The sequence below is a fragment of the Triplophysa rosa genome, linkage group LG11, assembly GCF_024868665.1.
Source record: "Triplophysa rosa linkage group LG11, Trosa_1v2, whole genome shotgun sequence".
NCBI lineage: Eukaryota > Metazoa > Chordata > Actinopteri > Cypriniformes > Nemacheilidae > Triplophysa > Triplophysa rosa.
In genome coordinates this window covers 7,716,058-7,730,652 of record NC_079900.1, presented here as the reverse complement: position 1 = coordinate 7,730,652, position 14,595 = coordinate 7,716,058, and the positions used below count along the sequence as shown (strand labels likewise).

Below are 14,595 nucleotides of genomic sequence, written 5' to 3'. Positions count from 1 at the left end.
TTACATATTGACACTTCAGTTCATTATATTGTGTGTTTGTGTTTTCTGAATGAGAACATGGTTAAACCTTTGCAAAATGAGGCTGTTTTTGTGTGAGGGTTGTACAAGTTGGTGTATTGTTCTGAGAATGTGTTTACAGAAAATGGTGAATTGTTTCATGAAATGTGTGTTAGCAATCGAGAAAAACTGTAATTGTTCATTGAACATGCCATTTGTATTATTTGTCTTGCAGGCATAAAATGTGACACAGGACCGCTCACCATTCATCAAGTATTGCAGTAAAAGAATGAGTGCTGTCAAACAAAGTGGCTATCAAAATAAGTGGTATAAAATGTTTCACAAGAATTACAGGTATGTGTTGGTAAAGGTGAACAGGCGTGTTTTAAAAATACTGACAGCGGGCTGGAAGAAAGAAAACAAGGTGTGACGGATAAACTTTGCAGTCGGGGCACAAGAAATCCTAATGACAGCAGTTCTTGCTTGTCTTGTTAAAAACTTCCCAGAAGGAAATTATTAGTTATACAACATAAGGATGACTTTTCAGATAACTCTGCATGTTGCGGTTACAATACTTCTTAACATAGCAGGTGAGTTAACATGATTTAACATGACCCAACATTGACGTTGGGTCATTTAGGTGTTTATGTTTATGGAAACTCAATGAAAAATGATGTTTACTGCTATTTTACTTTAAATGGTTTTAGATAAAATACCAGTAAACGGGATCCTTTTACATTTTAATAATGAAACAATTGTTTAGGATCAGTCAAGGATCCTATAAGTGATTTTAACAATTAAGATGAGTCATTTTCTTATCATGACTATTAATATCTCAAGCTACAGAATAAAGTTAAAAGTGCTTTCATGAATTCATGAAACTGAATGAAACCTTCCTGTAACTTGGTCTTTGTTGCAATTTATAACAGCATTTAACAGGCATTTTGGCTATAATTCAAGGCTGTTACCGCCTGCAACATTAAGATACAGCCAGACAAATTCTGAATATGTGGTTAAATGTTTGGTGTGATCCTAAAACACACCACATGTGAAGATTTTATTTGTTTTACATTAAAAGCTGTGTCCTTGTATAAACAAAGACCGCAGGCTACACTAACCAGTTTATCAACTTTGCATATGTGTGCATTTGCTTTGTTTTGTCTCTTTTCCAATCTATGCCCAGCAAATTTCAGTTTCGTAACTTTAATTGCTTGTTGCTTTGTTCTCCTAAAACAGGCTGTCTCTGTCAGTCAGACGGTATGTAAAAAAAAATGTTTCAAATACACTGTAGTTTTGAAGTTGAATTAAATAGTATACATCCATTTTGCTTCCATATTTCAACCAAGTGAATGTGTACTGAATCAGTTCAGTTTTAACTTCACTTCAAGAAATGATTCTGATTCTTTTCTTTAATCAGTGTGTGGCCAAGCCCCTTCCAACACTAAGATTGTTGGAGGGGCCGATGCGACTGAAGGATCTTGGCCCTGGCAAGCCAGTATTCAGACAGCTGGATCTCATTTCTGTGGTGGAAGTCTCATCAATAAAGATTGGGTTTTATCTGCAGCCCACTGCTTTCAGAGGTATGAAACTCTCTAGAAACGCAGAACATCCTGTTAATGTTTAGATCTGATTTACATTTACAAAAACACAACGGGAGAAATCTTAAATTCCATTTTTTTGCATTTTTGAAGAGAAAGCTTGTAAGGAATAAGTCATTGTCATGGGTGTGGTGGGAGAACCCAATTGCAGGCAGCGGTAGGAAACACAAAGACTTTTATTAATAACAACAAAAAGGACCCACGATGGGGTAAAACGGAAACTAAACAATATAAACTTCCAAAAACAAAGACTTCCCACAAGGGGGCAAAAAACAAGGGAAACAGAATAACTAAACTCACACTAAAAAAAAACTTAAGCTGGGCTAGAAAATAACAAAGCAACGAGACAAGGTAATCCAAGTGGTAAAGTACATGGTAGACAAGGCAAACACGCAAGTAGAAAAAAACGAATCAGCACAGGACAGAAAACACAAGGGCAAAATATAGGGGAACTAACAAAGGATAATGAACAAGGGACAGGTGTCGGGAATGAAACACTAATGGAAAGCTAAACGAGGAAACGAGAGGGGTGGGGCCAAAGACGAGACCGGAGAGAGCGCATACTATGTTAGAACCAACACTAACATGGCTCTCTCCACACAAAACATGAGGCTCTGCCATGATTCTGCCACAAGACCAAGAAAGACATGACATGATGAGGCAGAATAATGACAGTCCTAGTTTGAAAACGCTATGTATTGTAGCTTCTCCTTCTGTGGAACAACTCAAGAGTGATGAGTACACTGTAAAAAACCCAACTCAAAAAAAGTTCAAACAACTAATTTTGTTGTGTTGGTTGCGCAAAAGTCCAAGTTCACAGAACTTCTTTTAATAAATTCATTCATTGTAACCAAACATTTTCCTCTTTAGCTTAAAAATATGAGTTGTGTGAAAAATTCTTTGCAAGTAAATGTAAAAAATTGAGTTACGTCAATGTACAATGAACATACAATATAGCAAGAGTTTGAAAGTTCCCAAGATGCACTGCAGCATGTTCAATTCTGTGTTTCTTAAAGATTAGTGCATGTTTTAGTTCTTGCGGGCTTAATTTATGCTTTAATCTCGTTGTTACTGTTAGTTATCTGTTGTGTTGAGTTTTTTTAATGAATGATGGTTTTTGATTGTTACATTTACATTTAGTCATTTTATCCAAAGCGACTTACAAAGAGTTCAGGGAGCAATAAGCGATATGTCATACAGGAGCAATAATACAATAGGTGCTACAAAGTTACTAGTTTCAACAAAAGACAGACCAATACCTGTTGAGAGAAAGAGAGAGGGTTAGTGTTTTTTTCTTCTTCTAATTTTTCTGTCAAGTATTCACAGAAGAGAAGTTTTAAGTAGTTACCATGGTTGAGGTTTGTATGTTCAATGTTGAGGTGTAAGTGCATGACCCAACGCCAAAACCGGTATAAATGCACTCAACTCAAACTGTTGAAACAATTATTTGATCAAAGTTTTGGTCTGTTTGAGGCAGAAAACAACTAGCCTACAACTGTAGTAAAAGACAAATATATTTGTTTATTTTTAAATAACCAATTTCTATTCTCTATTTGTGTATTATGTTGTTCATTAGGTAAACTTGACATTGTTGTGACAACTAATGACTTAAACATAATTTTTTTGTACCTCTCAAGATAATCTTATAATCCTAAATGACCTCAATTGATTTTTTTTGTATCTCCAATTAGTTGTTTTAAGTCAGTACAACTTCTATTCCAAAAAGTTGAGTGAACAAGAAAAAGCAAGGGGAAATTAGTACTAAGATTTTTTTGTGCAGGCTTAATTTTTTTTTACAGCAAATGGACCTTACAGAATTGTCAACATTGAATGGACACACAACATGTCGCTGCTGTCCTTCTGAAAACTTAAATCTCCGTTTTTTGGCCATAAATCATTATTAGTCACCATTAATGTTTGTCAATTGGTTTTGCAAATATCTAACCAACAAAAAGTATGCGTCTTAACTTTGAGAACGCAGTATTTAATCATTTAAAAAGTACAGTGTTTTTTCCATTTCCTGAAAAGCATCCGAGGTTTCGAAAGGACAGCGACGACATATTGCAGATAGACTGATAAAAAATAATACATATTTTTTTCTATCCTCAGCACCACTGCATCTAATATTAAAGTCTATTTTGGACTTCAGACCTTATCAGGCTCGAACCCAAATGCGATATCTATGACAGTAACTCAAATCATCAATCATCCTGGCTATACAAATAGCCTAAAAAACAATGACATAGCTCTCCTTAAGCTCTCTTCTTCTGTGACATTCAACGTTTATATTCGGCCGGTCTGTCTGGCGGCTGATGGCAGCACATTTGGTGTGGGTACTAAGAGCTGGGTCACAGGATGGGGGCTACTCAAATTCGAAGGTAAGTAACATCGCTTGAAAAACACTGCATCCAAAATTCTAAGATTAAAAGTTTCTCGTGTTGCATGAAAAAAATATTTTGAAACAATGACGGTAAGAAATTTATCCATCATAGATACCCAGCTTCCAAACACACTGCAGGAGGTGCAGATACCGATTGTGAGCAACACTGATTGTAACCAAGCTTATCAAGGTAGCATTACTAGCAACATGTTGTGTGCTGCCGCAGGGGGCAAAGACTCATGCCAGGTAAGACATCTACTGTAGGACACCTGTTCACAGTTGCACGCTGTATAGTGTCAGAGATTTAAAAAATATGGTTTTCCATATAGGGAGATTCTGGAGGTCCAATGGTCTTTCAGAACGCCACCCTGTGGGTTCAGTCAGGGATTGTGAGTTTTGGTCATAAGTGCGCTGTTGCCGGCTATCCTGGTGTGTACGCCAGGGTGTCCCAATACCAGTCTTGGATCAGCTCTTACATAAGCAGTGATCAGCTTGGATTTGTCTATGTTAACTCTACTGGATCCAGTTCATCTTACACTCTTTTGTCTTCTGTTTCTCACACATTCTTCATCATCTCCCTCATCTTCTCCCTTTATCTCTTTGTTTAAAAACTCTACAATAAGGGTAAAATAATGATAATGTTTGCTGCTTGCACTCCTAAATCATTGAAGGTTTTGATTTTGTCATTTCTGATCAACGTTTGTTTAAAGATACTAAAACCGATTCATTTTCACAAAATACCTCTATAATAGAAAACGTGAGACTGTCACTTTTTTCATTAACACAATATCTTAAATAATACTTTGGTTTTGTTAATATGAATTTTTATTTATTATTATTTTGTTTGATTACAATTATGATTGAAATTATTAAGAGCTTTAGTAGGCAGTACTACAACAAAAATCCAAATGTTAAGTAGTCACGTATGCACTTACATATTTGCCAGCCTTGCCAGATAAGATGATGTGAAATTTAACAGTAATGTGTACAGTTAATGTGATAAAATTAAATTCTACCTTGAAATTCTGTGGTGAAACCTAACTGCAATTAAGTTGTACTGTGAATTAACATTGTATAATTATCTGTCGGACAGAATAAATTATGTGACATCTACTGCATTACTCTTTGCAGACTCTGCTCTTTTGCACCCCGTCTGCTGAATCAGTCCTTTCTAACACAAGTACAGAATGTACGGGGATCTTTGAGTACAATAATAAACATTTCTGTTTTGGGACTTAACAAAGCCCAAAATAACCTTAAAACAGATTTCAGATGTGATGGTACATATTTATATAAAGTGTTGAGAACATAGTTACTTGATTAGTTCCCTTTTGAATAAGGCCATTTGAGGGGGAAACTACACGTATTACGTTAGTTCCAAAATGAAATCCATCAAAGCAGTACATGCAAGATGAACTATATACCTTATAGCCAGTGCTGGGAGTAATGCGTTACAAAAGTAATGAATTACAGTAACGCATTACTTTTTGCTGTAACGCAGTAGTGTAAGGCATTACTAATCAATTTTCAGTAATATTTTACCCAGTGCCGGCTGGATCACCGGACTGGTCGCCGGCTGGATCACCGGACTGGTCGCCGGCTGGATCACCGGACTGGTCGCCGGCTGGATCACCGGACTGGTAGCTTTAGTAGGCAGTACTACAACAAAAATCCAAATGTTAAGTAGTCACGTATGCACTTACATATTTGCCAGCCTTGCCAGATAAGATGATGTGAAATTTAACAGTAATGTGTACAGTTAATGTGATAAAATTAAATTCTACCTTGAAATTCTGTGGTGAAACCTAACTGCAATTAAGTTGTACTGTGAATTAACATTGTATAATTATCTGTCGGACAGAATAAATTATGTGACATCTACTGCATTACTCTTTGCAGACTCTGCTCTTTTGCACCCCGTCTGCTGAATCAGTCCTTTCTAACACAAGTACAGAATGTACGGGGATCTTTGAGTACAATAATAAACATTTCTGTTTTGGGACTTAACAAAGCCCAAAATAACCTTAAAACAGATTTCAGATGTGATGGTACATATTTATATAAAGTGTTGAGAACATAGTTACTTGATTAGTTCCCTTTTGAATAAGGCCATTTGAGGGGGAAACTACACGTATTACGTTAGTTCCAAAATGAAATCCATCAAAGCAGTACATGCAAGATGAACTATATACCTTATAGCCAGTGCTGGGAGTAATGCGTTACAAAAGTAATGAATTACAGTAACGCATTACTTTTTGCTGTAACGCAGTAGTGTAAGGCATTACTAATCAATTTTCAGTAATATTTTACCCAGTACATGTTCAGTAAGGCTTGCGTTACAACAAACTTTTCGCCCGCGAGACATTAACAAATAAAAAAAGAAGTTCTATTTCCTGTTCGTGAATAGACGCGTGTGGTGTCATTCATCTCCCTCTGGCTGGTGGAACTTTGTATTTTGTATTGTAACGCGGCATGATTTCAGCCTCTGAGCTCGAGGTCCGAGGCTATTGGCCCCGCCCGGTTCGCTGTAAACCCTAGCGCCAGTGTTGCCAGGATCGCGGGTTTTCCCCCCACAATTGGGTTATTTTGAAAATGCAGTTGCGGGAAAAAATTATGGAGTTGCGGGTTTTTGGGCTACTTTCATAATGTACTGCGGCCGCCAAAATGTTTATTTATATTCTAAGGATAAATGTTAGTTGATGAGATTCTTAATGTGTATTCATACTCAGATGAATACCTGGCAACTCCAGGACCGGGACCAGTTCTCGAAAGTGTGGTGAACGAGCGTCTGACAGGCAGGCTACAGTACAGGGAGGGACGCGGGAGCTCAGCTCAGCCAAAGAGGAAAATATAGCGGTGGTGTTAGACAATGCATCCGAATTATGCTTTTACCAGTATGTTTCGTAAGGTGCATGTCACGTTGCACAATGAAAGAAATCACGCAGTTGATCCTTTGTAGTGTAGCTGAAGGGGTGCTTCAAGGTGTAATTCCATTTTTACACTTGAAGTGCAAAAAACCCTCCAAATTATCTTGACCCCTCCCCCAATAACCCCATCTGAGGGGCGAAGACGAAGAGGCCATTTTCTTCGTGCAAGGTGAGTTAAGGTTATTTTCGTCCTCTTTATAAAATTAATTATATGTAAAAATATATAAACGAAGTCAAATATGTCGTGTAATTACTAGTGGTGGCGAGATGAAGCCGCATGAAGCATTGAACCTTTTCAGCCAAGTGGTTCACAAAAGGGTTCATTTCTCGAGGCTTCGTTTGCAATTTGCAATTCACAATACCACCTGGTGGCCAAAGAGTGTAAAACAAGCAGACACATTACAGATGTGCCAACTGCTCGCATGCTTGTCATCAAGTGCGCACTCTGCAGAGCATGCAGTTAATTTCGCCTGAAATGGTACCCTCCTTGTGAAAACCCAGCTAAAGTCACTTTCGTGATTTACTACATATTGTTAAGACCACTATGTGAAAATGCCATGTAAAAAATGTAAATGATTGAAATCAAACTTTGATGCTTGTCATCTTATAATTGGATTATGAGATATATCAATCTTTGTGGTCACCTTTATAGAGATTGTCAGGATATGGCAGAAGAACCCAATAGCAGGCAGGCAGTGAAGGGGTTAACAGATATATTTATTAAATAATAGACAAAACAGAAACAAAACACCCACAATGGGGAAAACGGAACTCAGAAATATATATATAAAACAAAAGACTTCCCACGAGGGGGCAAAACGAAAACAAGACAAATAACTAAACTCAAAGACACGACCAAACGTCTTAAATCATAAAAGGCACAAAACTCACAAAACACGAACAGGAACAGGAACAGGAACACGGGCAAGAGCACGATACAGAAACACACAGTACAGGCACCAAACACATACAATGCACGAGCACAAGACAAAGAAACAAGAGGGTATTTATAGGAAACACAAACGAGGGATAACGACATGGGGCAGGTGTGAGACATTAAACACTCAGGGAAAGATTACGAGGAAACGAGATGGCGGGAACAGAGACGAGACACTGGAAAAACACATGAGAGGCATAAACATCTCATGGTCTTCCCACATAAAACCCAAGAACTCTGTCCCGATCCCACCACACGACTAGAATTTCATAAACAAGACGGTGGGACCGTGACAGAGATGAAACCATGGTTTCACTACAGCTAACGCCAAAAAAACATGGTTACTTTAGTAAAACCATGATTTTGCCAATACTATTCAATAGTTTAAAAAAAAAGCAGTGCTATATTGTTAATTCTCAGCTGTAGGGTGTTGTTAGGCACGATATTAAGTAAAATCACCAAACTCAACCAAGATTAATTTGAGGTTTTTAAAATCCTTTGTCTACAGAATTGACCCAGGCCCCTTCAGTGTCACGTCAAGAAAGCTCAGTTGAGATTGCAAGCTGTGAATCTGATGACACCGTTCTTCTAAGTGATGACAGTCCTACAAGAAAACGGAGAGCTGAAGATGAAGCTGGAATTGTGAGTGTGTCTCTGTGCGTTGCATATTATTCTAAAAACAGGGCACACATCACACGATGTCATTGTGTTAATACATAAAAATGAAATGCAAGTTAACACCCAAGAAGCAGATGCAGTACCACTGTGTGTGTGGTTGTTGTTCATTACGCAATATAACTGTTTGCAGCTTGTCCAGAAAATCCTGCAAAGTAAACCTGGTGGGGATGCAATCATCAGAGAATACCACAAAACCAAAAGCCTGTCTGACAGCACCAGGAGAAAGATGATCAATATTCTTACTGCAGATATGACTGAAAAGCACAGGTGAGACATTTTTGGTATTCTTGATTCAGTGGTTATGATTGCCAAAGTACAAAAAGAGACCATTTATTTATAAAAAATTCCAATGCCAGGTAATTTATTATTATTTGCCAGTGAAAATCAGGTAAAATCATTAATCAAAATATGTGGGAATGTGTTTATCAAAGAAACGTGCTAAAATTAATATTTTATATTTTACTAATATTATTTTGACAGCACATCTCCACCCAAACGCATAAGAGAAATGTATGCCCGAGGAATTATCGCCCTGTTTCCATATCTTCGGGATCCATACGCGAAGCATGGATATGCAAGTAAATATGTTGTTAAATTTGTTAGTCACCTGTTTTACTGAAAACCTCTTTGTTTTTTTAGGAACATTATTATGACCCTCAGAGCGGACAGGGGTATTTGTCATGGAAAATTAAGAACATTCAAAGGAACAGTGCACCCTCAGAGACCCGTAGATGTGTCTCCCAGTCATTAAGTGGTGGCCCATCCGCACAGAGAGAAGCTTCATCCAGCACAGAGGTTATCCTGACAGAAGAACAGTGTAGGGAAGCTGTTTCTTTAATGAAGCATACTTCAGAGGTGGACACAGTAAAGGTCAAAATGAGAGAGACGTTTCAGTATCGTCGCAAGATGATTCATGACCCGAGCAGTTGCGCTGACGTGCTGACTCAATTTCCACGCTATTTGGACATTAAAGGCCTGGTAAGACAATGTATTAATTAAGTGATAATAAGAACATATATTTTTTGTGTGAATTAAGGTCAATAAACTACATCTTGTTGAGCTCTATTAAATGCAGAACATTCATTTTAAAGTACTTTCTGCTATGGGGTTTTTTACAGATTGAACTGGATTTTGTTTTGATTTTTGGTGAGAAGACATCTGCCAAGTTTTTTCTACATTTATGCAGAAAGTCATTCAACAAAGCAAAGGGCTTCACTTCTCCCAAGACCTTCAGGACCTGATTGATTCTGCAGAATCAGCTGTGGGGAATAAATCAGATGTGGACGGTAAGACTGTTCATAACAAGTTGATAACGAGACCATGTAGTCATGTCCATGTATTTTTTGCTTAAAATGCCATGTCTTTCAGTATGGGGTAGCGGTCTTTCGATTCTTCTCTTACTGCATTTGATTCCACCATCACCACAAGGACGCAAGAGACCCGGAAAAATGTCTTGTACAACAATAACAAGTGTAATGCTATACACTCGGAAGTGTCATTTTTAACACCTAATGGTGCTGTATTAACACTGCCAATTCTACACTACGAACAGTGTTCTTTTTACTCTTGATAGAGTGGGACCATATGTGCTCCTAAGAAGTGTTAAAATCAACTCTTTAAGTGTTAATTTGACACCGCCTTTTTTACTGTGCTCCTGAATCCCCCAAAACATCTTTTGAGTTCAACAGAACAAAAAATATACAATACCCAGGAAACCATTCAGATAACCATTCAGATAAGTAAATATAGCAATAGAAAAATCTTTTGGCAGTTGTTAACTTTGATTTGACACCGGAAAATAATTGGGCTAGTTTTCATTCCTTTTGGGCGGGTTTTGAGGGGTCATTGGGCTGCTTTCAGGAAGCTAGTTAGCAAGATCCCTGTGACCATCTGTAAAGCTAACGTTTACATGATGACTAGCTAGAATTCTATATAATCTAGTTCAGAGATGGGATGGGACTATTTTGTATTTAAATACCTTTGAAAAAAATGTAATGTATTTTATATTTAAATGTGTTTAATCTTAGTATTTTTGTATTTTCAAACTGAAATACTTTTTGCCAATCAACCTCCTTATTAGACTGCGTGGATGGGCAGTGTTTCAAATGCATCCATTTGAAATACAAAATACTATTATTTTGCAATAGTATTTTGTATTTAAATGCATTTAATCTTAGTATTTTTTTGTATTTATTTGTGTATAGCCTAGTTAATTCAAGAAATCAGCAGTCTAATAAAGAGGTTGATTGGCAAAAAGTATTTTGTATTTTGAAAATACAAATTCATTTTGTCATTTTAGAATGTTAAGTTCTACTTCTGTAGTTATTTTGGTGAAAGTAACTCAAAAGTAATACAGGAGTCATGTAACGTATTACAATTCTGAGACAGTAATGTTGCAAGGTAAGGGATTACTTTTAAATAACAGTAACAAGTAATCTGTAATGTATTACAGTTTGGAAGTAACTTGCACAACACTGCTTATAGCTGTAGTTAGTTCATCCTTAGCAGAGCTGAGAATACAATCAGGTCTCACAGCATTGATATGACAGATAATTTATATTATATAAAAAATGTACTAAATGTTTCTCTGTGATATATAAAATGACACAGTATTTGGAAATTCAAAACAGCGATGCAGTTCTTCAAAGTCCAGAATTGAAGTAAGGATGCCATCTGGTGTTCAAGTAGCGGAGCTGCAGGCACTGCCCTCAAATAAAATAAGCTTAAAAATCAAACCTGTAGAATAGTAAATGCTAGAATTATAAAATACAATACATAGGCTACTTTTTATATCTCATGCATACTTGAATTTTAGTTATTATTAGACATTAAATTGTTACTATTGGATTGTTTGAAGGACAGCATGTGTAACGTTGTCATGACACCTGCACGAGTCCAAAAGCGACTCAATGTTGATCAAAGCTGATGATGATGTCGTGGACAGACACACATGAAAAACAAAGTCAGCAGTGGCCAGAGGATGTGTCAAATGTACATATCCCCCAACAACCTGTAAGTTTTCTTTGTGTTTTAAAGGCTGTGGTTCAACAACGCTTAGATATAGTAGCCTATATGTCATGTTAAAGCAGAATTGATCATAGTTACTTGTGGAAAATTTGCATTTGTGGAATTCTGCTTTCATATTTAGATCTACATATACAATTATGTTGTGTCTGCATTACTGTAATGGTAAATTTAAAAAATTTAATGGTAAAATAAAATAAAAAACAGTTAATGACTTTCTTATGTTATAAAACTAGCCCCATATGAATAGTGCTGCCTACAGTGTGATATTTCATAGTTTTTAGCATATGCTGATATGATTTCAGAGGAAGCCCTTGATGTTTACTACCATTATTACCCCTATGGACCCGGCCTGTGTTACCGAGGCTACCTGTGCTGATCCAGGCTTCACCTCCTCTTCTCCAGAACACCCAAAACCCATCACTTACATTTTGTCATTTAGCAGACGCTTTTATCCAAAGCTACTTACAGAGAGTTCAGGGAGCAATAAAGTGATGTGTCATACAGGAGCATTAACAGGCTCGGATTAAGAATTCAGAGGCCCCTGGGCACAAGTGTTTTATGGGCCCCACATACACATGCACACAATAAAGTTTTTAATTAGCCTATAGGGTACCATGTGTATAAACACCTCTATCTTTTACAGGATTACATTGACAAGTTACAAACTATGATCACAACCTGAAGGACAATATCAACACCTGTACACATCCTCCATCATACAGGATTTACACCTCATGATTGCAACAATGCTTTTCTGGACCAGCTGCAACAATATTAAGACATTTCCCTGCATACTGTAACTCACTGGCATATGCAAGCAGCACACACTACCACACCTCTATCAATTCAGTTCCATAATTCAGATTCTTCCATAATTCACACACAAACATGCAGGATTTACAAAACTGTTCTTAAGAGAAAATATAAGAACTTTCTTAAGATAAATTACAGAAAGTTTTTAAGAATATTCTTAAGTGCAATTTTCAAATATTTTCATCTTTATTTTTCTAAGAATAAATGGGCAGTCTTTGTCAATGATTGTACTTCAAGAGTAATTTGTCTATTTGTTAAACTTATTTGTATAACACAAGCACCTTGCGACTCACGTTCTTATTTAAGATGTAATGTGTTACAGTAAACGGCATTAACGAGTATTATAAGTATAATTCTTTAGCCTATATGTTACGACATCATCATATTTGTGCGTATGTCAACATTTTGCAATGTATGTGGATTATCTAATAATGAAGGCTTAATATTGGTAAAGTAGGGCAGTTACTGATCAACATTATATCAATATAAAATAATTCATAATTGGCAAGGAAGCACCACCAAATAAATGTAAAAAACGCTTACCTTTTAAGATTTAAGACAGCCGCGAGGGTATATCAACTCATATTTACAACAATAAAACCGTTCTCATTGACATAGCCTACTGTGTTTTCAGTTTCTGTTGTCAGTTCATAACGCGACATCGTCTAACAACTCACAATAAAAAGCGGTGATTTCGGCTAAAGTTAAATGTTCTTTCACACAGCCTCGTGGTAACCATGTGCATATTTACGGATGAAATTTGTTCATGTTTATATATCCAAACAGTCGATAACAGTGACAGGTTCTTGGAAACGCTGTTTTGTACTCATTTTATTCACGAGTCACCTGTCGTACGGTGGTGCTTCTTCCTGCCACTCACTGTACAGAGTGACGCCGAGAGAAGGGATCCCTGCGCCGGGAAAGAGAGACCTCGCGCTCGCGGGGCAGAACTATGGGATTCCTTTTGTGCCAATAAGAATGAACGCAAACTTTTAAAAAACGAACAAAAATATACAGTGAGAAAGAAAAAAAACACTTTGATAATGAAAACAATAAACTCAGTTGCAAGAATGTGACATGATTTCTTAACAATTTTCTAAGTTTCGTTTTTGCAAATAATAGTTTTGAATTCGCTGCTAGATTTTTCATTTGCGCTTTCCGAGTTTTCGTTTACGCTTCTCAATTTTTCGTTCGCCTTTCTGGCACAAAGCTCACGTGTGGGCGGGATTTATGGCCACTTTACTCTCATTGGTTAGTGAGATTTGGATTGACAGCTCCCTGACCAGGAAGTCGAAACTGAAGACAGTGCAGCGGATTAGAGAGCAATCTGCTTGCGGTTTTCTGTATAGTATTGTTTTAGTGTTTGTACTTAAATTACTTTCTTATTTTGTTAGTATATTAGCAGGGTTGCCAACTTTCACGCACTTAAAAGTGGGACACGCTTCCAGGCTCTATCACGCCGTAACAACAAGCCAACGTCGACTAAAGACAGGATAGATAACGTTAGCCATATTCACATGCAACTTTACGTGTGTTTAGAGGCCGTCAAGACAGCAGTCTATAATTTATAATTACAATGATATCAGGAAAACGAGATGCCTAGTGAGTTTTGAGGAGATATACAATAAAGTGTTATGCTTCCAGTTCATATTTCTAATTTATACATTATAATCGTGGTGGCATTTTATGTATTGTTTCTATCTTTAAATGTTTGTTTATAGTTTAAGAAGTCTCTCTTCTGCTTTTCTCTAACCTGTTTTATGTAGGTGTGTAAATACATAATGAAATTGATGTTTGCAAGAGGCAGACTAAATGAATAAAACATTCATAAGGCCTCTAATTATGTCACCTTATGAATTTGTTTTGTTGTAGCGTTTAAAAAACATAAATGTCATTTGAATGTATTGGTAGTGTTTTATGAGGTGTACTTTCTGTGAATGTAATGAAAGGGGTATAATACTGTACATTCACCATGAGTTTAAAAAGAAAGATACAGTACTTGACTTATAAGTGGACTTAATTCTTTAAAAGGAGACTGTATGCAAGAGCGACATCGTCATCCTCCTCCTCAGCTGGACACAAGTCACCCTCAGGTACATTTATGTAACCGAGATAATAAAATCGCTAAAAGTTTTAATCTCTGTACAGTAACTATGCAGCAATGTTTTCATTTAGCACGTTAATTTCTCACAACCCAATAATCTGTAACATGTCTTTATTGGATGTTATGATGCAAGT

The 14,595-nt window shown here is 36.8% G+C and overlaps 1 protein-coding gene and 1 long non-coding RNA gene across 4 annotated transcripts; both read left to right on the top strand.

Moving 5' to 3' along the window:
* The first annotated feature begins 321 nt into the window (after positions 1-321).
* LOC130562045 (trypsin-3-like) lies at positions 322-5,206 on the top strand. The gene is made up of 6 exons (XM_057346841.1): positions 322-587; positions 1,234-1,254; positions 1,415-1,577; positions 3,705-3,973; positions 4,088-4,221; positions 4,305-5,206. The coding sequence occupies exons 1-6, from the start codon at positions 533-535 to the stop codon at positions 4,581-4,583; spliced, it is 921 nt and encodes a 306-aa protein (XP_057202824.1). The 5' UTR covers positions 322-532; the 3' UTR covers positions 4,584-5,206.
* A 332-nt stretch (positions 5,207-5,538) lies between these two features.
* On the top strand, positions 5,539-14,595 carry LOC130562071 (uncharacterized). Of its 3 annotated transcripts, none has more exons than XR_008963892.1 (4): positions 5,539-8,481; positions 8,648-9,495; positions 9,636-9,803; positions 9,886-14,595. It is a non-coding gene; the product is annotated as an uncharacterized LOC130562071 (long non-coding RNA). The 3 variants fall into 3 exon arrangements; XR_008963891.1 differs by having other exon boundaries at positions 9,636-11,529; positions 11,847-14,595; XR_008963890.1 differs by having other exon boundaries at positions 9,636-14,595.

Coding starts and splice junctions, on each gene's coding strand:
- LOC130562045 (XM_057346841.1), top strand. CDS start 533: ATGACTTTTCAGATAACTCTGCATGTTGCGGTTACAATACTTCTTAAC. Junction 588..1,233: donor AATACTTCTTAACATAGCAG/GTGAGTTAACAT, acceptor CTCCTAAAACAG/GCTGTCTCTGTCAGTCAGAC. Junction 4,222..4,304: donor GGGGCAAAGACTCATGCCAG/GTAAGACATCTA, acceptor TTTTCCATATAG/GGAGATTCTGGAGGTCCAAT.